The sequence below is a fragment of the Tachysurus vachellii genome, chromosome 15, assembly GCF_030014155.1.
Source record: "Tachysurus vachellii isolate PV-2020 chromosome 15, HZAU_Pvac_v1, whole genome shotgun sequence".
Taxonomy (NCBI): Eukaryota; Metazoa; Chordata; class Actinopteri; order Siluriformes; family Bagridae; genus Tachysurus; species Tachysurus vachellii.
The window spans coordinates 23,100,790-23,125,055 of NC_083474.1; the positions used below are offsets into that span (position 1 = coordinate 23,100,790).

The 24,266-nt window shown below is 40.6% G+C and overlaps 2 protein-coding genes across 4 annotated transcripts in view; both read left to right on the forward strand.

Annotated features, from left to right (window-relative positions):
- Positions 1–15,963, forward strand: part of ppp2r3a (protein phosphatase 2, regulatory subunit B'', alpha) — a 51,196-nt gene extending 35,233 nt beyond the window's left edge. For 2 of the 3 annotated variants that reach the window (XM_060887653.1, XM_060887652.1), the window contains 12 exons: positions 5,680–5,913; positions 6,032–6,135; positions 7,321–7,423; positions 7,548–7,622; positions 8,231–8,317; positions 9,201–9,357; positions 9,856–9,904; positions 10,006–10,095; positions 10,176–10,351; positions 12,421–12,539; positions 12,959–13,065; positions 13,386–15,963. In XM_060887653.1, coding sequence (XP_060743636.1) covers positions 5,680–5,913; positions 6,032–6,135; positions 7,321–7,423; positions 7,548–7,622; positions 8,231–8,317; positions 9,201–9,357; positions 9,856–9,904; positions 10,006–10,095; positions 10,176–10,351; positions 12,421–12,539; positions 12,959–13,065; positions 13,386–13,482 — 1,398 coding nt within the window. In that variant the 3' untranslated portion in view covers positions 13,483–15,963. Of the gene's footprint in view, positions 1–1,519; positions 2,115–5,679; positions 5,914–6,031; positions 6,136–7,320; positions 7,424–7,547; positions 7,623–8,230; positions 8,318–9,200; positions 9,358–9,855; positions 9,905–10,005; positions 10,096–10,175; positions 10,352–12,420; positions 12,540–12,958; positions 13,066–13,385 lie in introns of those variants that run through there. The other variant, XM_060887654.1, reaches the window with a different exon arrangement.
- Positions 15,964–18,017: 2,054 nt separating this feature from the next.
- On the forward strand, positions 18,018–21,006 carry slc35g2a (solute carrier family 35 member G2a). Its single transcript, XM_060888392.1, has 5 exons — positions 18,018–18,162; positions 18,267–18,385; positions 19,106–19,915; positions 20,132–20,351; positions 20,739–21,006. The coding sequence occupies exons 3-5, from the start codon at positions 19,113–19,115 to the stop codon at positions 20,931–20,933; spliced, it is 1,218 nt and encodes a 405-aa protein (XP_060744375.1). The 5' UTR covers positions 18,018–18,162; positions 18,267–18,385; positions 19,106–19,112; the 3' UTR covers positions 20,934–21,006.
- The last annotated feature ends 3,260 nt before the right edge of the window (positions 21,007–24,266 follow it).

Consider the following 24,266-nt stretch of genomic DNA (forward strand, 5'->3'; position numbering starts at 1 on the left):
TACTGAAGAATAAAGATATAATCGACAAGCTTGACTAAAACAAATGGATTTTACCCTAAAGTTGAAGACCATGTCTCAGTCTTAAACCCCAAGTGGAAGTCTGATCTTGTGGAGCTCTGCCCCTGCTGTAGTGTCCATTATTCCAGGCACTAACAAACAGCCTGCACCTTTTGACTGGCACAGGTGTGAAAGATCATAAAAGATAATAAGCTCACTCAGGTATGACAGAGTAAGAAAGCTTTATAAGTGTTTAGTAACCTTTTATAATCACTCACTCACTCATTTTCTACCGCTTATCCGAACTACCTCGGGTCACGGGGAGCCTGTGCCTATCTCAGGCGTCATCGGGCATCAAGGCAGGATACACCCTGGACGGAGTGCCAACCCATCGCAGGGCACACACACACTTTCATTCACTCACGCAATCACACACTACGGACAATTTTCCAGAGATGCCAATCAGCCTACCATGCATGTCTTTGGACCGGGGGAGGAAACCGGAGTACCCGGAGGAAACCCCCGAGGCACGGGGAGAACATGCAAACTCCACACACACAAGGCGGAGGCGGGAATCGAACCCCCAACCCTGGAGGTGTGAGGTGAACATGATAACCACTAAGCCACCGTGCCCCCCTTTTATAATCAATGGAGACAAAATAATGGTAAAAAGGACTTTCAATGCCACACATGTTTCAATTTCTCAAAGGGTTTCCAGAGTCGCTACGCTTAATTCTAGCTGCTTGTGCTACTAATAAAAGAACCACTTTCGTTTTATATGCTAAGTCATCTTTTGACACTTCGGTACAGGAACTGGCATGACCTCTTCCTGGCATTGGTGGATGAAGAACTTCTGGTAAACGATTTTCCTCACCCTTCCCATCTCCTGTCCTCATCTCCCTTTTTTATCCCAAAAAAGCCCCATCTCTTCCCTAAATCAGCAGAATCATCTAACCATTGTGTTCTCTCTGTACCTGATTATAAAGCTAAAATGAAGCTTGAAGATTGAAGAAAATGAAGATTTTTGGAAGAATTATGGAACAGTGGTTTAAAGCATTTATGAGATATTCCGATGTGCTATTTGGTGTCATACTGCAGTAGCGGCACTCAAATGGCACGCTGAGAGAAAAGCAGCAGCTTAGATTACGAACTCCCCGGACGCCAGACTTCAAAGGGTTCAAATTTGAATTGACACTGATTTTCTCATCAATGCCTCTAGTCATTGCCACCACCTTGCCCCTGGGATCCCAAACTGCCCCCTGTGAACCTGCTGAAGCTTGGCATCCATGGATCTTACTCTAAGCTACTGCTTTTCTCTCATTGCTCCGAGTGCATAAACACAGTTCGACTCCACATACCACATGCAGATCTTCTGCACTCTCTTAACTTTGGCTCAATTTAAATGGGTTGGGGGGGAGTAGGGAGGCTTCCTTTCCCTTCCCTCTCCCATAATGCACCTTTGCTGATCCATGCACACAGATATCTGACACAGCTGCCCCCCACCCCCACCCCACCCCACCCTTCTGTCCCCTCTTGTGCTTGTCAGGACAGAACAGGCTGCGATCAGGGACTTGTCTGGGATTCAGACCCATGCTAGGGTCATGTTTCGCACAGTTGGGATCCACCGGTGGTGCACTTGTGCACTAGTCGTGTTTTTGCGTTTGTGAGAAAGCAGACAGGAGCCTGAAGGCCTTGTCTGGTTGAGGCGATGCTCCTGAGCTTCACTGCTAGCTTCCGATTCTCCAGGAAGACCTCCATGTGTCCAGATCCAGAAGGTGGGAGTGTGTGGACAGGAGCTTGCAACCATAGTTTTTGAAGGACGCGTGTGCTTAGTGTGTAGGGTGGAGGGAGCAAAGCAAGGCCATAGGAAGGCTGTAGAGCGTGACCTACAACCTTCCAAAGCGGAAATCACTGAGGACTTTGGAGTTTGTTTCACCAGTTTGGCCGGTCGGAGTCCGATCGATCTCTCCCTGGACTTTGCAACCATGATGATAAAGGACTCTTCGCTCAGGGATGACCCTGACCTGCGGGGGGAGCTGGAGTTTCTGGCACGAGGCTGTGACTTTGTCTTGCCTTCGCGCTTCAAAAAAAGGTTGAAATCTTTCCAGCGAGCACAGGTCAGTTCAGTAATAAAATTAAAGAAAAAAAAAACACACCGAGGCTAACTTGCACATGCCGGGGAAGACAAAACTATTCACAGGCAGATACCAACACGGCTATTAATAGGAGCGATAGGAATACAGTGTTCGAGTGAATGTGGTGTACAGGAGGGAGGGCAGTACAGGGGTAATGTCCTCAGTTACAGCTGTTGTGTTCAATACAGTCAAGTCCAAATTCTAAGTGCACTAACAAGTGTTCTTTATATTTCATCAGATATCAAACAGGCATTTTTTTAACCTTGGTCAGTAAAATAATCTATTTAATTTCTTTCTTGCTTCTTATTCACTTCATACTTTTTTAATTTTTCACTGCATGACTTTCCTGAAGGCTGTAATATTGCTAGAATAAAACTCCTGGACTCATTATGATCTCCACAATTCTCTGGTAATGAACTAAACAACCTGATCATTAGAAATCAGTTCAGTCACTTTAATTAAACCAGTTAATCTACTAGATGTTAATCACCTGTAAACAAATTTCAGGTGAATTGGACCTGCTGAGTTTAATAAGTGCTCTGTTCATCCGATGAGCTTCTGTGGGTCTTTATGGTCTTTATACTGATACGAAACTAAAACCTTCTTCATTCAACAACACCCACAACTGCTGTATGCCTCTGGATCTTCACGTGAATGTCTTTTTCTTTTTTTCTTTTCTTTTCTTTTTTTTCCTGAATGTCTTTTAGTAAACAAAAGTGATCTGGAACGGATCTTTATCAGATGAGCGGATCTTTATCAGTTCTTCATAAAGTGTAGTGCTGCTAATTCATGTATTTATTTATTTATTTATTTATTTATTTATACCCACCACTATATTATCTGCATCTTTGACAACAAATCTCAAACACTTTCCTAAAAGTTGTCATCGTGTTCAGTCAGTAGTGTCTAATAGATTTCGTTGTTTAGAAATTAACTTCTTTCCGGAAGACTGGTTTTGTAGGGTGTCAGAAAGTTAGTCCTTGAATTGTAACACAAAATTGACCTTTTTTTAACCTTTCCCAGAACCCAAACTTCGGATGAACAGTTGATACTGATTTTAATTACTGAGTAATTTTAGACAAATGTTGAAGTTCCTCATGATTCTGTCTCATTTTCCTGGACACTATGACTCTACATTGTGTGTAACACACTTACTAGATGCTACATGCTAGCTCACTAAATTACTGATTTTGTGACGTCTTCACAAACGTTCGAAAGGTGTGTTTCTAATTTTTTTTTTTTTACACAAAATTACAAATTGCATGGGATGTAGTTTATATTATAATATAGTGTAGCAAGTGAGAGGTGAGGAGAACTGATGAAGTGTGTGTGTGTGTGTGTGTGTGTGAGATATACACCTGCCTATGGCCTTTAAGCAGATATTTACCCTTCAGCTGATGTGTGATGGTCCTTGGAGAGACAGAATAGCGAGTTAGCTAGCAGCTGTGAATAACCCGAGGTGTCCAGAGTGTAAATTAGAAATCAGAGTGTGTACATGCCATGCTTTAGACTGAAACATCATGCTTGCCTTATTACCCCCCCCCCCACACACACACACACACACAGACACACTCCATTCAATTACAGTGCCTTGCAAAAGTATTCATACCCACTGAACTTTTCCACATTTTGACTTTATAACCACAAAGAAAAATGTATTTTATTTGGATTTTATAAAATAGACCGAAAGAAAGTGGCACATAATTGTGAAGTGGGATGAAAATTATAAATGGTGTCCAAATCTTTTTTTACAAATAAATATCTGAACAGTGTGGTGTGTGTTTGTATTCATCCCCCTTTACTCTGATACCCCTAACTAACATCCAGTTAGACTTCTGAACTACCTTCAGAAGTCACCTAATGAGTAAATAGAGTCACCTGTGTGTCATTTAATCTCAGTATAAATACAGCTGTTCTGTGAAGCCCTCAGAAGTGTGTTAGAGAACATTAGTGAACAAACAGCATCATGAAGACCAAAGAACACACCAGACAGGTCAGGGATAAAGTTGTGGAGAAGTTTAAAGCAGGTTTATATTATAGGTTATAAATTAATATCCTAAGCCTTGAACATCTCACGGAGCATGATGTACGATCCGTCATCCTGAAATGGTAAGAGTACGGCACGACTGCAAGCCTACCAAGACACCTAAACTGAGGCCGTGTGAGGAGAGCATTAATCAGAGAAGCAGCCAAGAGGCCCATGGTAACTCTGGAGGAGCTGCAGAGATCCCCAGCTCAGGTGGGAGAATCTGTCCACAGGACAACTATTAGTCGTGCACTCCACAGATCTGCTCTTTATGGAAGAGCGGCAAGAAGAAAGCCATTGTTGAAAGAAAGCCATAAGAAATCCTGTTTGCAACACAGCAAGCATGTGGGAGAAGGTGCTCTGGGCAGATGAGACCAAAATTGAACTTTTTGGACAAAAAACTTTTTGTGGCGGAAACCTAACACTGCACATCTCCCTGAACACACCTCCTCACCGAAACATGGTGGTGGCAGCATCATGTTGTGGGGATGCTTTTCTTCAGCAGGGAAGCTGTATAGAGTCGATGGGAAGATGGATGGAGACAAATACAGGACAATCTTAGATGAAAACCTGTTAGAGTCTGTAAAGACTTGAGACTGGGGCGGAGCTTCACCTTCCAGCAAGACAATGACCCTAAACATACAGCCAGAGCTACAATGGAGTGGTTTAGATCAAAGCATATTCATGTGTTAGAGCGGCCCAGTCAAAGTCCAAACATAAATCCAGTTTAGAATCTGTGGCGAGATTTAAATCGCTGTTCACAGACGCTCGTCATCCGAACTGACTGAGCTTGAGCTATTTTGCAAAGAAGAAATGGCAAAAATTTCACTCTCTAGATGTGTAAAGCTGGAAGAGACAAACCCCAAAAGTCCTAGAAGCGAAAGCTGGTTCTACAAAGTGTTGACTCAGTGGTGATGAACACAAATGTACACCACACACCACAGATATTTATTTGTAAAAAAAACATTGGATACCATTTATCATTTTCCTTCCACTTCACAATTATGTGCCACTTTGTGTTGGTCTGTCACATAAAATCCTAATTAAATACATTTTTGTTTGTGATTGTAAAATGTCAAAATGTGAAATAGTTCAGTGGGTATGAATACTTTTGCAAGGCACTGTGTGTTAGAGTTGATGTGTGTGTGTGTGTGTGTGTGTGTGTGTGTGTGTGTGTGTGTGTGTGTGTGGCTTACAGCTTATTTTCTGAAGTAATGGATGTCTGTGTGGGTTAGGAAGAGTTTCTTCATCGTTCAGCATTTTAACTTTGTGATGATGATGATGATGATTTTCTTTTTATTTTCTGCTTCTTTTCTATTATTATTTATAAATAAATGGTTTATCTCCTAAACAGATAACGGAAAGACACACACACAAAAAAGAGTTTAATGTATGATCAACTTCATTAATAATGTAAAATATACTCAAGAGCTGCGGAGAAACAAAGTAGGTGCTCAGTGAAAATAACACCTGAAACCTGACGTTCACCTTTCCATTCTTCCTTTGCATCTCTCTTTCTAGATTCAGCCGGAGAAGAAACCTGTCTCTCCTCCTCCTCCTCCCATCCCTCGTTCCCCCTCTCCTCCTCCACCTGCCCCCCCTCCTCCCTCCATTAACATTCCACGCTTTTATTTTCCCACGGGTCTCCCAAACCTCACCGCTAATATTGACGAGGCCATAGTGAAAGTGGAGGCCGCCTTCGCCAAGCTGCAGGAGGAGAAGGCAGACATCTACAAGATGAGCAAGATTGCCAAGGTGACAAGGAATTAGAGGAAGGAAAAATCGTCGGATAAATATTTTTGTGATTTATTGAAAAGTATTTATAGCCATAATACAGACCTTTTTTCTTTTTACATAATATAATTGTTCTCAGGCATGTGGGTGCCCGCTGTACTGGAAGGCCCCGATGTTTCACTGTGCAGGAGGAGACAGGACTGGCTTTGTCTCTGTCCATTCATTTATTGCCACATGGCGAAAGTGAGTAAACCCAAAAACTTGAATCCAACTGAATAACTATTAGTTAAAGCCTAATATAAAGACATAAATATGTTCACACGTATGACAAAGCTGGTTTCAATCTGGTCAGGGAGTCGTTATTTATTCGTATCTATAATGAAAGCCTCAGCACTGACACACAGAGACATAATTAAGATCTTAATACACCGACTCATACATGACACATGACTACATAACGAGATTTATTTTCAGATTTATTCCTGAACTCTCAGATGTTCTTCTAATTACTCACTGTTATTTATCTCATGTTACATAACACTGTGTAGAGCAGTAGATCTCTCCAGTAAAAATATCTCAGTAGATCTCTCCAGAAAGATTTGAGTAGATCTCTCCAGAAAGATTTCAGTAGATCTCGCCAGTAAAAAATATCTCGGTAGATCTCTCCAGTAAAGATGATATCTTAGTAGATCTATCCAGTAAAAATATCTCAGTAGATCTCTCCAGTAAAGATGATCTCAGTAGATCTCTCCAGTAAAAATATCTCAGTAGATCTCTCCAGTAAAAATATCTCAGTAGATCTCTCCAGTAATGATGATCTCAGTAGATCTCTCCAGTAAAGATGATATCTCAGTAGATGTCTCCAGTAAAGATGATATCTCAGTAGATCTCTCCAGTAAAGATGACATCTCAGTAGATCTCTCCCGTAAGGATGATCTCAGTAGATCTCTCCTGTAAGGATGATCTCAGTACATCTCTCCAGTAAAGATGACATCTCAGTAGATCTCTCCCGTAAGGTTGATCTCAGTAGATCTCTCCAGTAAAGATGATCTCAGTAGATCTCTCCCGTAAGGTTGATCTCAGTAGATGGATGTCATCACTCTCCAGTGATGGATGTCAAGCTTATGAAATGTGATTATAACAACAGCTTTTGTCACAAAGAAATGTAGAGCAATAGAGATGTAAACTTCCCTACAGTAGACTTTGAGATTACACAGTGTTGATGTAGAGATACCCAGTTTAATTTTATAGTGTGTCTGTGTGGAACCATCCATACAACAGGAAGTGTGATGTACAGTAAATACAGAAAGCTGGGAGTAAAAGTAGATTATCATCAGGAAAATTAATATCATAAACCAAACACACACACGCGCACACACACACACACACACACACACACACACACATATTTGCTTTTTCTCTGTGCAGATTGTTACACAGCTGCTATGACGATGCGTCCAAGTTTGTTTACTTGCTGGCCAAGCCGGGCTGCACGTACCTGGAACAGGAAGACTTCATCCCCCTCTTACAGGTGTGTGTGTTTGTGTGTGTGTGTGTGTGTGTGTGTGTGTGTGTGTGTGTGCGTGTGTGTGTGTGTGTAAACCATATATTTGTGTTCATTTTATGTTTAATCACGGTGTTTTATTTCCTTTCAGGACGTCGTGGACACTCATCCGGGTCTGACATTTTTAAAAGACGCTCCTGAATTCCATTCCCGCTACATCACCACCGTACGTCACGATTACATTCACTACGTTCAGCATCAGAATCACTCATCATTGTGGCAGCCATGCTGTCTTAACAGGCCTGTACTTGTTTTCTCATTCTGTAGCTGAATCATAGCCAACGGTCCCTAGAAAGTGTGTGATTATTTTTAAAACTGAGCTGAGTTCATCAAACTGGGACATGAACCACTGCGTGTCTGTCTGTCTGTCTGTGGACAGCTGGGACACGCCTGTCGCTCTGAGTGTGTGTTTTAGAGGGACTAGTAATTATAGTCATGTGTGACATCACGGAAACAGTGAGACCTCTGCCCCCTGACCATATTTGGTTGCTTCCTGTTCTATTGCTCACTTGAAGACAAAACTAACAGCAAGCAGAAGCTGGTCTGAAATATTAGTGTTCAGCTATTGTCACTGCAGCACCAATTATTAGCACAGTTAGCACTCTCTCTCGTGCACACACACACACACACAACTAAACGAATCACAACCACACCCCAAACTGTTTATCTGTGGACATCCATCAGTAACATTTGTGGAAAATAGGTGTTTAAAAATGACCAACGATTGTGTGTGTGTGTGTGTGTGTGTGTGTGTGTGTGTGTGTGTGTGTGTAGGTGATCCAGAGGATATTTTACACAGTGAATCGTTCGTGGACAGGTAGGATCACCATGACTGAGCTCAGGAGAAGTAACTTCCTTCAGGTACACAGTCTATTGCTCCTGATCACTTCACTGCACCCTTTTACACCATTTACACACATTACTCCGGTTTATTTGCTTTAAATTCTGCTTGTGACCAAGTGAACACTGGAGTAGAGAATTGCTGGAGTAGTCAGGTCAGGCTTATTTAAAGCTCATGTGAAACTGAGCGAGGCCGCGCTAAAAACAAACAGGAAAGCCGGGGTTTAAAAGGGGTAATGATTCACCTCCAGCCTCATATACTGAACATACACCACACACAGGCTCTCACCTTAGAGCTGGTCCATAATTATTGTTTCTTAAAGTGTTAAACGTTTATAATAATCATGATGTTTAATGATATATAAGTGTCATCACCTGACCTTCTCACCTGTGGGGGTTTTTTCTCCTCATTGGAAACGCACAGTTGTAGTGAGCGTCTCTGTAGCTGTAGTGTTACAGTCTTCACTTCACTATTAAACCTTGCTCCGGCATGGCGATGTCTCTGTGTAGCTCCATGAAGACATGGTGTGGAGGTGAAGGTTGGAGTGAAGAATTCCAGTGTCCTCCTAGTTAGTTCGGAACTTCTGAAGGCAACTCGGTTGAGCTGTTACTGATTCTCCCTCGTAATGCATGGACTGTTTGTTTAAAACCGTATGTGTACGCTAACTGACTTAGCTAGCATTAGCTTACCGTTACATTAACTAGCTAATGTGAAAGTTCAACTTATTGTCCACAGTGTGTTGAGTACAAGTAGATATCTGGCTTCCTGAGCTGCTATTAGTTCATCATTTTATATATATATATATATATATATATATATATATATATATATATATATATATATATATATATATATATAAATAAATAAAAATAAGGTATTTATTGTGTGTGTGTGTGTGTACAGACACTGGCCCTGTTGGAGGAGGAGGACGATATTAATCAGATCACAGATTATTTCTCTTATGAACACTTCTATGTCATTTATTGTAAGTTCTGGGAGTTGGACACTGACCATGATCTCTTCATCGACCCCAAAGATCTCTCACGATATAACGACCATGGTGAGGTTACAAATCAGTTCACACACACAAACACACACACACACACACACACACACACACACACATACCTCCAATGTGTTCGGTAAATATTCAGAAAATGCGTCGTGTTACAAAAATGTGAACTTAGCATCAAGCGCTAACTGAAACTTAATGGCTTCCGCGGTACCGAGAGACACTATAAATGTATTTAGTGTAATGTTAATATGATGTTTATTTTCTTCTAAGCATTTATTTCTAGAAAGAAGCAAACATCTTTTAATAGATTATTCTGTTTTAAATGTGACGCTGCAGGAACTTCTTTATCAACCCTCAGCAGAACTAAATATTGTGAAAGCTATCGTGTTCCGTCAGCACCGAGGCGGCGGGTTATATTTTTGTGGCGGCGTGATATTTTTGCCGCGTTGAATGCAGCCCTAATTCAGACATGTTCGTGAAGATGTGTTTAGACGATGCACTAAAAATGGAGTTTGTGTTGAAATGTGTTTTATTTCATCGCAGCTTCATCCAGCAGGATCATCGAGAGACTTTTCTCAGGAGCTGTCACTCGGTGAGAGGAAAACACCACCAGCACTGAATTCACACACACACACACACACACACACACACAAAATGTTTAGGTTATTAATTATAAATGTGTGTGTGTTTCAGGGGAAACTCTGTGCAGAGAGAAGGACGTATGAGTTACGCTGAGTTTGTGTGGTTCCTCATCTCAGAAGAGGATAAGAAGAACCCAACAAGGTAACTGTAGAAATCCAGTGTGATGTGTGTTCGTGTATTGTGAGTGTGTTTATAACGGCGACGACGATGTGTGTGTGCAGTATAGAGTACTGGTTCCGCTCTATGGATCTGGATGGAGATGGAGTTCTCTCCATGTATGAGCTGGAATTCTTCTATGAGGAACAGTGTGAGCGCATGGAGGGGATGGGAATAGAACCTCTGCCCTTCCAAGACCTGCTGTGCCAGATGCTTGACCTTGTCAAACCAGAGAGCCAAGGTCAGTAACTGGTCAGAGGTCAAACATCTCACCCTGCAACAGGAAATCATTTAACACCATTAAAACCGTTAAGACTTAAAAATAACGAGTCAGAAACGACAGTCTCAAAAGTAACACTCAAGAGAAATCACTTTCAGACGTAACAAAACTCAATAACTCCAAAATAACGCTTTCTTACGGCTCCCCCTTAAAAAGTGGTTCTCTATAAAGGTTACACTCAAGACTGAAGTCACCTTATAATGAGAACAGGGTCTCTTTCAGGTCCTCTTCACTTACAGCAGGGTTCGAATATCAGTGTGCTTTCATTAGGCTAAACTGTAGAATGAGAATTCAACCATCATTACTAAAGGAAAACACGAGGTCTTCATCATGGCAGGCACTTATTTCCAGGGATTTCAGAACAGCGTAACAGATATTGTGTCATTGGGTAGGCGTGGCCTATTTGATAATCTAACCCTAACCCTAACCGTAGTTTTTGGTTGTTTATTTGTTTTCTAAAATAAATCTACCTGTATGACTGTTTTGTCCTTCGTAGTATGGTGGGTTTTTTTTTTAAAGTGGGCATTTTTCCAAGACCTCCGGAAACACACCCACTTTACGTCGTGGTAACGAAACCCCTGGAATTTAGCGAATGCCTCTTCATCACACTGGGGTCCATTAGATACCGAATCCTGCTCTGTCTCATACTTTAGAGCATCAGTGTGTGAGCAGAGTCGTGTTCTGTAGGAATGTTCTCTAGTGTCATATACTGTGCTGCTTAAAAGTTTGTGAACCCTTTAGAAATGTCTAGATTTGTCTAGAGTAAATGTCTAGAGTAAATGTGTCCCAAAACATCATCAGAGTCCCAAAAGCAGACAAAGTGAACATTATAAAACAAATCAGACAAATATATTATACATGGTCATTTTTTTTTTTTTTTTTTATTCAGGAAAATGTTTCGATATTATATATCTGTGACAGGCAAAAGTATGTGAACATCTAGGTTTAGTATTTAATTTGAAGGTCAAATCCGTGTCAAATTTCAGTCAACGAGACGACAACCAGGTCTCCATGAGGGTCCTGTTTTATTTAAATATTTCATTCATTCATTCATCTTCTACCGCTTATCCGAACTACCTCGGGTCACGGGGAGCCTGTGCCTATCTCAGGCGTCATCGGGCATCAAGGCAGGATACACCCTGGACGGAGTGCCAACCCATCACAGGGCACACACACACACACTCTCATTCACTCACGCAATCACACACTACGGACAATTTTCCAGAGATGCCAATCAACCTATCATGCATGTCTTTGGACTGGGGGAGGAAACCGGAGTACCCGGAGGAAACCCCCGAGGCACGGGGAGAACATGCAAACTCCACACACACACAAGGTGGAGGCGGGAATCGAACCCCCAACTCTGGAGGTGTGAGGCGAACGTGCTAACCACTAAGCTACTGTGCCCCCCTTAAATAATTACATTTTATTTGAATTTATTTTTATTATTTTATTATCACGATGTGCATGACGTGTGTTTGTGGAAGGGGATCGTTGCAAATACAACAGAGATTTCCAAGGACTTCAGAAAAAGAGCTATTGTTGTTCATCAGGATGGAAAAGGTTACAACATCATTTCTAAAGAGTTTGGACTCCAAAGATCTACGTAGAATCAGACAGATTCTGTAGAAATGGAGGAAATTTAAGACCATTGATACCTAGGTCTCTTTACTAATGTTATTGTTCATGAGTCTGCCATCAGGTGAACACTGAACATCCTCAGAGTCACAAGGAGAAACTCTGCTGTCCATGAAGTTTACCAAAGCTCATGTGGACAAGACAGAGGACTTTTTGGAGAAATAATTTGTGGAGGATTGAAACCGAAATAAAACTTTTGGCTTGTTTGTTTGATTGCGTTCACTTTGTTTACGTTTAGGACTCGTGTGAAAATCTGATGATGTTTTTGGTCACATTTATACAGAAATATAGGAATTAGTAAAGAGTTCACAAACTTTCAAGCGACGCTGTATATGTAGTTTTATGGAGTGTGTGATGTGTATGCTTATGTGCAATAATCATTGTGTGTGTAGGTAAGATTACTCTGCGTGATCTGAAGCGCTGCAGGATGGCCCACATCTTCTTCGACACGTTCTTTAACCTGGATAAATACCTGGACCACGAGCAGAGAGACCCGTTCTCTGTGCAGAAGGTCTGTTTATCTGTCAGTCTTCAGTTTCCACCTCAAATCTATTCATCTATATACTGTAATGCACTAAAGGGGGAAGTCGTGGCCTAATGGTTAGAGAGTCTGACTCCTAACCCTAAGGTTGTGGGTTCGAGTCTCGGGCCGGCAATACCACGACTGAGGTGCCCTTGAGCAAGGAACCCGAACCCCCCAACTGCTCCCCGGGCGACGCAGCATAAATGGCTGCCCACTGCTCCGGGTGTGTGTTCACGGTGTGTGTGTTCACTGCTGTGTGTGTGTGTGTGTGTGTGCACTTTGGATGGGTTAAATGCAGAGAGTGAATTCTGAGTCTGGGTCACCGTATCACATCAGTGTACATCACATCACTTTTTCACTAAAGTGTGTGTTTGTGCATGTGTGTGCGTGTGTGTGTGTGTGTGTAGGATGTGGAAAGTGAGGGTCCGGAGCCCTCAGACTGGGATAAGTACGCATCAGAAGAGTATGAGATCCTGGTAGCAGAGGAGACGGTCAGTGAGCATCTGCACGACGGGTAAACACACACACACTCACTCACACACACACACACACACACACACACAATAATTTCACACTAATCTATCTTTTGTTAGCTGCTAATATTTACCCAGAATGCTAATGTGTATCACAGAGCAGTCTGCTGTAATGTGGGTTATTCATCACCTGGTCAGGGTTTACTTGGTTAAGCGAGTAACCTCTAGTTAGATGCTTGTATTTAAAAATGAGTCATCAGCTGATTATTGATTATCATTTAGCATTAGGTTCGATGTCTGATACAACATATTTAGTTAACAGGTTTTGTGTGTGTGTGTGTGTGTGTTGTTGCTGTTGCAGCTCTTTTGAGGATGATTACGAGTGTGAGGAGCTTCCTGTTACATCTGATATCGGAAACAAAATGAACAAACTGGTGATCTCTGATCTGTCTCCGTGATCAACTTGAAGCTCGCTCACAGGAAATACACACTTTTATACAGTGCAGAAACAGACTGTGTTTGTGTGTGTGTGTGTGTGTGTGTGTGTGAGAGAGAGAGAGAGAGAGAGAGAGAGTGAGAGATCGTAAACTCCAAACAAATTGTTCTGTATGTCTTAACCGTTATCACCAACAAACTCCACTCGTGATCTGAATAAAACAGCCGGCTGGTTCCACTTTATTTAATGAAAATAAAAATAATAAAAAGACATTATAAGACATGAGACAGATGCTGTAGGGCACTTTATTAGGGTTCTGGCTTGAAGGAAACGCTGTGGGTGTCAAAATCTCACATTTGTACATTTAAAATCAGAGCACAGCTTAGACTGGAAGAAAAGAAGGAAAATAATTGTAATAAAAAAATTGAGATTTCTGTTGTGTAACTTTGTCTAAGCGACACAAATTCTTCATATGTTCACGTTAATGTTGTAAATTTGTGCCTTGAACAAAATGTCCAACACACCAGTGTAGGAAATTATAGCTGTGAGAACACTGTTGCTAAGCAACTGGGAAACGCACGCGGCAAGGATGTGCTAGCTAGCTAAGAAAAGACGGAATCATTCAGAAGGTGGACGTTTCTCTGTCAATCATTTCATTTCGTACTCATCGGCTCTTAGCAAGTCAACTAGCAAAGCTAGTTAATGAACGTGAACACATTTCACTCGGTATTCGAGTGCTAACAGACAGGATACCACTGTTGCTAAGCAACTGAAAAATGTGCGCACCGAGCACAAGCGAGCCAGAACGTAGATGTTTATAGATAAAGTAAGGAATCAGTGACAGTGGAAAGTAGACAGAAGAGTCAGGAACGTTAACATTTCTCTCAGATGGGTTGGTAAATTTAAAAACACAAAAGTTTGGTTTCCCAACATGGTTAAAGTGGAGAAAGTCATGAGAGCACCAGTACGTACTGGGAGAGACGGACACCATGCAATGGCTAGCTAGTAACAACAAATAAACTTGCTAATTTGCAGGCAGTTATGTCAACTAGTTATGTCCTAGCTAGCTAGGAAATATTAACATGAATACAAGATTCGCAACCTGTGACTAAAGCAATCTAAAAAACAAAAACAATCAAAACAATCCGACGGTGGCTGTGAGATTTGATGCCGCAGGGTTAGCATAAAGCTGGAACAGTTTATTAGAATGTGCTTTTGTGTGAGTGAAATGATGCACAATAAAATATTGCACATTAATACTGAGTGCTGAACCAGTCATAGTGATGTAGTCACGGTGCCCTGTGGCCACTTCAGGTATTGCATGTTAACATGAAATATGTTGTGGAGACTCGATGTTTATTTACTACTTTATTTCTTCTTCTTTTTTTTTGTAACTTTGACTACAAACTGAAATTCAAACTTCTCTAAACATTTCCATATTCACAATTTTACAAACGTGGGAACTAAAACAGGACAATCTTTAAACATTTAGTAGAGACTTCTAGAAAGCTTTGCCACATCGATCAGTCTGGCTTCAACATGGTCGCCTTTTAAACAGGGAACTCATGCAGGGACTTCTCTCCTTCCCCAAGTTACCTGTTAGCATGCGAGTTAACCGCTAGTGTTTGGTTTAGCTAGCACTTAGTGGTTAGTGGTTGCTATTTGTATTTGATTGCTAACATTTGGGTTAGCGACTAGCATTTTGACATGTAGTGACGTATGTGCACCATAGGGGGTGCTGTTCTGCCCTCTACACTACAACCTTGTCCACTTTACTTTTGGTTGACTCATGACATCATCTTAAATCATTAAAGTGTGTGTGTGTGTGTGTGTGTTGGATTAGCACTGCCGCTAACTCTAACTCTGACACACTCTCTAACTGTTCACTGTTTTTATGTAATTAGTGTAATATATAATATATATAATTTATAATAAGTGTTTGTGTGTGTGTGTGTGTGTGTGAGTGCGTGATTGTGAGTGTGTGTATCCTGTAGCCGCAGTGTGTTTTCTAACAACCTCTGTAAATGCCTCTGTATTTAATGTTACTGTATTATTTTGGCGTTAGTCTCTGCCACTGCGTGGTGGAGGTGGAGTTTTAAACGCTGAAAAACGGACAGATGTTGAACCGCAGTGTTTCTATGACGACGTGTGCGATGAATTTGGCGTTGGACAACAATCATCTTTCCTGGACTTTTCCCAGCTCAGTCATCAAGAGTGAAGATGAAACCTGCTGTAGTGTTACGCCGTTATTCACGTTAACGATCTATGCAAACCCTCAACCCTGTGCAGCTGATTAACATCAAACTCTGTGTGCAGCCTTATTTTAAGTTTTATATCATCATATATATATAGCTATATATAAATCTAAACATATTTCCATGTGTATTTTTTTTTTGTCTTGCTTTCAGACTTGACGAGGTTTCGCTCGGAGATGCCTCGTGTGTTCGCATGACTTTTTTCCCCTTTAATTTTTTTGAAAATAAATAAAAGAGTTTTAAAAGTTGTTCCTTTATGCTTCTTACTTTTTTGTTTATGAAAGTCACAGCAGATTTATGTTATAATATGTTGTACAACAGTGTTGCTTTATAAAATTGTTCATTTTGATTATAAGCTTTTACGCTGCAGTGAAAAAGGTTTAAAAGTTAAGCTGTGATGATGATCATGATCTTAACTGGACCTGTAGATACAGTAATGACACCTGCTTGTGAGATCCCAGGTCCACCAAGCTGTCACTGCTGGGCCCCTGAGCAAGGCCCTTAATTGGTCAGTTGTATAAATTGAAATAAAAATGTAAGTCACTCTGGATAAGGGTGTCTGCTAAATGTATAAAATCTTAATCTATCACTTATTTTATTGTTATTATTTACTTTAACAACTGTTATGTATGTTTATGTTTATCTATGTTACGTTTCCTACCTCTTCGAGTCTCAGATATAAATATTAAATATGATAAAGCTGTTAAAATGCTGAGTTTAGTGTACAGAATTAAAATAAATCTCAGATGAACAAACCCTTGATCTTAAATGTCGCGCTGCAGCGGCCTCTGGTGGACACGGAGTGCAACAACACCGCGAGCAGGTGACAGTTTAATGTACTGAGTCACTGATTATTGTGTGACTGATGAGTCACTGATTGTTGTGTGGCATAAACACATATACTAAGGAATAAAGGGTTCTGTCCTGTGAGATAGACTTATGTTATGTTTATGGATGTATTCATTGTGTTTTTTTATTCAGAAGCTGCTCTGAAGTTCACCTCTCTATCACACAAAGCCATAAAGCCTCACATGAATTCTCCTGAAGCCTGATACCTTATCACCTGATACCTACATACCTACTAATGAGCATTTCATCTGAGACTCTTGAGCATGTGCACTGGTGGATCATTGGACAGGTACGTGTGTGTCCCGGTGAGATCGATGGCTCGAGTACTGAACATATGGAGTCAATAAAAAAAAGCCTTAGTGTGTTGAGTAAAAAGTCATTCATCTTTATTCTGTTATTTGTGTATCTAAGTCATAAATATGAAACAGAAACATTGAGGCAACAATAAATCTTTATGGAGAAATGAATATAAAAAGTGTATGATGATAATGTACACTACAGTATATCTGATCAGAAATGTTGAGAACTGAACACATTTTTTTAAAATAAAAATTCCATAAACATCATCATGTACAAGTCAACACAGAATCATTAACCTTCACCACTGGACCTCCACAAAATATTACTCATCAAACAGTGTCTGTTTACTGAGGCATTACACACACACGCACGCACACACACACACACACACACACACACACACAGTGAATTTCTCCCATGACCGTTTCAGTCCACTCCATCACAGTTCCCATGGTGACAAAACTGCTCCATAGTGACGAAGGTTCTTTGTTTACGTCACTGGCGTGCCACGTCAGAGCACAAACACACACACACACACACACACACACACACTATGAAATAACCAGATGGTAATATTATTATGTTACTTTTTTAAGTACAAATTCAAGCTGCAGTAAAAGAAAAGAGAACAACAGGTTCATAACAATTAGAAGAATAAAAGATGAGGAAGATGGATCAGGTTTTCTTGTTTCCCTCCAGATGAAGAAGAAGAGGGGGGTGGGGGGGGGGGCGTGAATGGAGAAGAACAAAACGATGATGATGAAGAAAACTGAATGTGTGTTGTAATGCTTAATGAGTGAATGTCCATTAATTAAATGATGTATGAATACATTAGTCTAAAATATTTCATAGTGTGTGTGTGTGTGTGTGTGGTGGAGGTAATAGCATGGTAATGACATTAAATATGAATGCACAAAATCATATTTGTGTGTGTGTGTGTGTGTTTGTTTTAAAGAGAGAGAGAGAGAGAGAGAGAGAGAGAGAGAGAGAGAGATAGAGAAGAGAAAATAATGTGTGCTGATGAGAGGAGGAACCAGTCAGTGCAGTTGTGAAGTCATTATCATTATTGCATACGTAAAGTGTGTGTGTGCATGTGTGTGTGTGTGTGTGTGTGTGTGCAGACTCTCCCTCTCCTGCATAAGGTTTAATTCAGAGTTCAGGGAAACCGGCACACACAGAGAAGCAACGTCACCAGAAAGCAGTGCGTGAGTCAACTCCACACACACACACACACAAAGAGAGAGAACAAGCTGAAAAAATGATGCCAGTGTGAGTGTCATGGAGGAGAAAGACAGGAGGTGAGTAAAAAGTTTGTTTAGATGTAATAGTCAGTGTTTATTATCAGGTTACAACAGTTTTTTGGTTCTTGTCTTTAATTGTGTTTTTGTTTCCATTACCACAGAGTCCTGAGTTCTGAGTCCTGAGTTCTGAGTCCTGAGTCCTGAGTTCTGAGTCCTGAGTCCTGAGTCCTGAGTTCTGAGTCCTGAGTCCTGAGTTCTGAGTTCTGAGTCCTGAGTCCTGGTTGGTAATCAGGTGTTGATTCATTCTCTCTAACAGCAGCTTTGACTGTAGCTCAGGTTTATATTAATGTACCGACTCTGATACCTTCTCGTTTCTATAGTAACAGATCAATCACAGGTACGTGTAGTTTACTTTAATGAGACATTTATTAATGGAAAGGTATCAACTCCAATAAATATTAAGCTACTGCAGTGATTGTGTCTGTAACATTATTTTATTTAATACCTTCCTTTTTATGATATAATGCCTTTTTAAATTCATATATTATGGAGTAAAATTAGCTAACGTCTGAGCTAGCTGTTTGTTTGTTTGTTTGTTTGTTTGTTTGTTTAATATGGTGTTTATTTATTTTATTGATCAGTGTGATAAACGCTATCTGTGTGCCTTTTAATCCACTGACAAACCAGATCGTTATATTTAATTCATGTTGCAGGTTGTTGTTATAGAAGCTGTTCATTTTCTCTTCATAAGTGTTTTTGCTCTACACATGAAGACATTTGGGTTTCAGAGTAAAAGATGAACATGAGAGAAGATCAGAATTTCTGTTTCATTTCCTGATATTTCAGGAATAAGTTAGAACATGGCACCTTTGGTGAAAATACATTACGTCTTAACGTAACTGATGCCAATGTATTTACTTAACCATAGCAGGTAATTTCATGCTTATCGTAAAGTTTAAAGCAGGCTAAATAACAGGCATCTCGTCTCACTTCTTTAAAGGAAGAACATGGACAAGTCTCTGATGCAGCGTCTGCTCAGCTCGAAGAAAAGTGCAAAAATCCACCCGACTGCGGTGATGCTAAAATACGGCTCCCATTTTCCCCGACGTGGAGATGAGAGCTACGACGATGCTCCGTCCTTTGAGGATTTTGGTGCCTTTATAGCAGAGACGTCTGACAGCAAATCACACAAAACTGTGTTTAACCTTCAGTCTGAATCGAGATCAAGAGTGTCTAAAGGGGTCAGAGGTCAGCTGCAGAGCTTCAGTGAGGCCAGCGTGTTCTCGTCACGTGTGATGTGGGCGGTGCTCTTTGGTGCAGCGCTGGCTCATGGATGTGTCTCGCTCCTGACACGTTTAGCTGCAGATTTATCCCACATCCCGTCGCTCGAGCTTCTCTTTGTCCGCTCTGTCCTCCAGGTTCTGTCCATCGCTGTCGTTCTTTACCACAAGGAGGCGCCTTTTGGGCCACAAGGCTGCAGGCTGCATCTCTTCTCCTATGGAATATTTAATGTCGTTTCCATCTCCTGTGCATACACGTCCTTCGCACTAGTTCCTCCTGCTAACGGCGCTATCGTGTGGAGAGCGAGCGCTACAGTGTTCAGTGCCGTCTTGTCCTTCCTGCTCGTTGAAGAGCGACTCGGTGTGACAGACATAATCTCTGTCTCCTGCAGTGTCTTTGGGCTCGGCTTCATCCTGATCCCCAACCTCGCTAGTGAGGAAAAGCCGCTTGGGTTCTGGCAGGAGGCGTTTGGTTACGTCCTGATGGTTTTGGCAGGACTGATGGCGGCACTCTCTATGATTTTATACAGGTTTGTTAACAAATTATAAACTACCATAAAGGTCAACAGGCTAACATACAAACTAGCAATATCACTAGGACACTGACTAGACATGAGCAGAAGAATTTAAGATGGAGCCATAAAATGGCCGTGATTTTAGTAAGTACAATAATGTGGCCAAGCCGATTTGATAAAAAAACTACTGATAAATTCTATGTTTTATAAAGAGTGTGTACACCTGTGCAGGTGTGTGAAGCAGCAGGTGAGCTTGTGGACAGCACTGTTTACTTTTGGATGGATGGGTTCTCTCTGGTCCTGCTGCTCCATGTTCCTCCTGCAGGAACCCGTCATTCCACACGATGCGGAGACCTGGATCTTCCTCATATCCATCAGCTTCTGCTCCACCATCTCCTTCCTGGGGGTTTATTACGGCCTGCAGCGCCTCCACCCTGCGCTAGTCAGCACGGTAATGCACACTATATACACACCTGCTGTGACTAACACATTAACATAAGAAATAAAACCCACTGACAGGTGAAGTGATTAACGCTGATGATCTGGGAACAGCAGCTTCTGTCAGAGGTTGTGGTTCATTAGACATCAAGTGAAGGGTCAGTTCTGAAGGTTGGAAAAATGGGTGAGTAAGAATCTAAAGTTTAGGTGACTGAGTCAGAGCTTCTCTCTCGAGTGGAGCGAAGGTTTGCCGTCCGGTCCGATCCCACAGAAGATTCCATCATAGTTGACATAAATTCTAATGAATTCAAGTTTGTGGAAATTCTAACTTTGCTCGTATTGCTACAATTTTTTTAAACATCAAATTAAAAGGATGGTGTTGATTTTGTGTGTTGGTCAGGTGCAGCATCTGGAGCTCGTGGTGGCGATGGTTCTGCAGCTGGTCGTGTTGCACATGCTCCCATCTGTCTGTGACATCATCGGCGCCACCGTCATCGTCACCAGCGTAATAGTGCTCGGCCTCGTCAAAGTCCTCTGTGGTGGAAAGCGTGAGATGGAGGAATACAAAGAAATCCTGGACTCGTCCGTAAAATAAGACTGAGGACTGTGCATGAGAGGAGAAAAGAGTTATGATTTATACTTCGTCTTGTGTAAAATTAGAACATTAATTATCCTCATATAACAACCATTTTGGGGGGGCACGGTGGCTTAGTGGTTAGCACATTCGCCTCACACCTCCAGGGTTGGGGGTTCGATTCCCGCCTCCGCCTTGTGTGTGTGGAGTTTGCATGTTCTCCCCGTGCCTCGGGGGTTTCCTCCGGGTACTCCGGTTTCCTCCCCGGTCCAAAGACATGCATGGTAGGTTGATTGGCATCTCTGGAAATTTGTCCGTAGTGTGTGATTGTGTGAGTGAATGAGAGTGTGTGTGTGTGTGCCCTGTGATGGGTTGGCACTCCATCTAGGGTGTATCCTGCCTCGATGGCTGCCTTGACAGGCTCCCTGTGACCCGAGGTAGTTCGGATAAGCGATAGAAGATGAGTGAGTAAATGAATGAACAACCAGTTTGTATTATTATTCAATTGAGTTCACGGATGAACTGTTGTGTATAATATACAAATAATTTAATTCCAGTATTAAAAGCATCCAAAATAGAAATAAATAGAATCTGAGCAGGAATCATTTGTAAACTATAAATATAAATGATATGGAAATTTGAAACGCCCTCGTGACCTTTACACTATGATATTAGCTGCTACACCACAGCGCTGGTGACTACGGCGCTCTGACTGTAGTGCAGGTATATATTAATGTACTGGTTCTAATATGTTGTCGTTTCTATGGTAACAACTCATTCAAAAGACGTCTAAATCTCACAGTCCACTGATAAATGCATTTTATTAATCATGGATGTGGTGAAGCTTTCTTGAAGTATGGGGATGTTTACTTCTGTTTGATGTGGTGAGGGAGTCTCCAGTGTGTGTGTGTTTATGTGTGTGTGTGTGTTTTCCACATCTTCAGGACAGAGGAGTTTCCTTGTGGTTTCTGTGGTAACATGATGTAACAAACAGCAATGTGTTTTTTTTTCTGTTATTGTGTTGCGAGAGAGAATAAAGTTTGGCTGCTGAGGGAACGACTGTTTATAGCTGCTATAACATGAGACCACAGGATCTAACTTGTTCCACCGACATTAATATAAATGGATTTTTTTGAAGTGTGATATATATTTTTTTCTTTTTCTGTAATATGTGTAATTAAAAACTTTGGAAAGTGCTGTTATAATAATTTGGCATATGAGCTGTTACCATAGTAACCTAGTCTTCTTTTGACTAGCATTAGCTCACACACTCTGATGCTAAATCTCTGGGACCAAATTCATGGAACGCAAAGCTACATCACATAATCCAAACTGTCCATTATTCTCGTTTCTGTGTTCTAAGCCTGGATAAATACAGTAATTATTAAACAATAAATGAAAACAAACGCATAACTCCAGTCCGAGATCTTTCTGTTTTTACAGTAAACGCCCTCTGCTGGTTGATGAAGCACATTACAGATCATTTAGTGCTGTTACAGTTAGCATGACTTTAAGCTCCAAAAGATTAGATGAAGTAGATATAACCTTGTGAGGTAATGAAGATATATATTTATTATATTTGCATTCTTTCATGACAAAAAGACCAAAATTTATTTGAACAAAGAAAGCTGTAAGAAGATTTTCCACTTTTTTCAACACTTTTCAAAGACAACCACTCAGTGTTGATTCGGCGTTGTTACACACATCATTATACATCCTCATATTAAAACGTAAGTAGTGTTTCATTCCGTTTTAGTTCATTAACTGTAAATGTCTTGTACACACTCCTTTAAAGCGGAAAGTGACGTGTAAAGCTGGGGTGTGATTCAGGAGAGACTTTTGAATATGAATAAAATATTCATTAATAATGTCAAATGTAATACTCTTTAAAAAAATATTGTGTAAATATTTTATTTGTATTATAATTCAATTACGAATGCAATGATGAATAAAGGACTGTTGGAAATACTAATGATATTAATAAGAATTCTAAAAGCTGAAGATGATGCCAACTGCTAACTTCGCTAACAAAAAGAGAGAGAGAGAGAGAGAGAGAGAGAGAGAGAGAAATTCTTTAATGATGTCTTTATTTCAGATACAGTTCCCTGTCAGAGTGACAGTACAGAGGTATTTATACAACCATCAGTCATTTTAAAGAATTAAATACTAATTTCACTAATGCATGCTAACAGTGGTGATGATAGCGGATCCAGCTGAGAAGATCTGCTCTGGATCATTCAGGATCCCTTCCACATTACACTCCTGTGTATCTGAGCTTTTAATTTAATTAATTTTAATTAATCTAATATTTTATTAAGTAGTTTATTTACAAACGTTTCCATTGAAGTTAGCTATTTATTTATTTGCAGCTATTTAGCTTCAGCTCCAAACCAATGAACTCAAAAAGAAACTACATTTCGCTAGTCCTTTTCTCCACCACAATAAAACGTAAAAGTCAGTCATGTGTTTCTAAAGCTCACAGTAATTATGATTTGAATGGATATTTAAAAGAACATGAAGGCATCGTTGGTTTGTATGTAAAAAAATAAAATAAAAGAGGTATTAGTGTATTATCAACAATGACGTGTTGGACTGTGTTCTGATGCTAGCATGCTAATTTACCCAACAGCGTCTGTGAAAAATGATACACATTGTTGTGTTTTTTAAACCTACAGCTCAGAAAGGCAGAGACAAGCTGCCCTCAGTTGCCATGTTAGTCCATTAGCATCAATACAGTGTATTATTTGTCTTGTTGTTTTCATTATCTGTTTATTGAGTCACACGTCAGCATCATAATTAGCCAACAGAGACCATGCTGCGTAAACCTCACCCACTTCAGAGGATCGTATCTGAACGCTCCATCTTAAGACCAGAAGGTGAGCGTAAAGGTGATTTCTGAAGACTTACACCATGTTTGGCTTCTGAGGTCGTTTGTCCAGTTAAAAAAATACATTTAATACGTATGATTAGAGATGCAGCATAGCATTAATACTCACATTGATGCATAGTAGTATTAATACTCCAGTATCAATACTGTTAAACAACTGAGTAACATAAACGCTGTTAGTCAGACACCGTACTTAGCTCCATGTTTCTCCAGTTACTGAAGATTTCGTTTGTTCAAGTGCTCAGCCAGCTACATTAGTTAGCTAGCTATATTAGATTGATTAGCCAGCTACATTAGCTAGCTACATTAGTTAGCTAGCTATATTAGATTGATTGATTAGCTAGCTACATTAGTTAGCTAGCTATATTAGATTGATTAGCTAGCTACATTAGTTAGCTAGCTATATTAGATTGATTGATTAGCTAGCTACATTAGTTAGCTAGCTATATTAGATTGATTGATTAGCT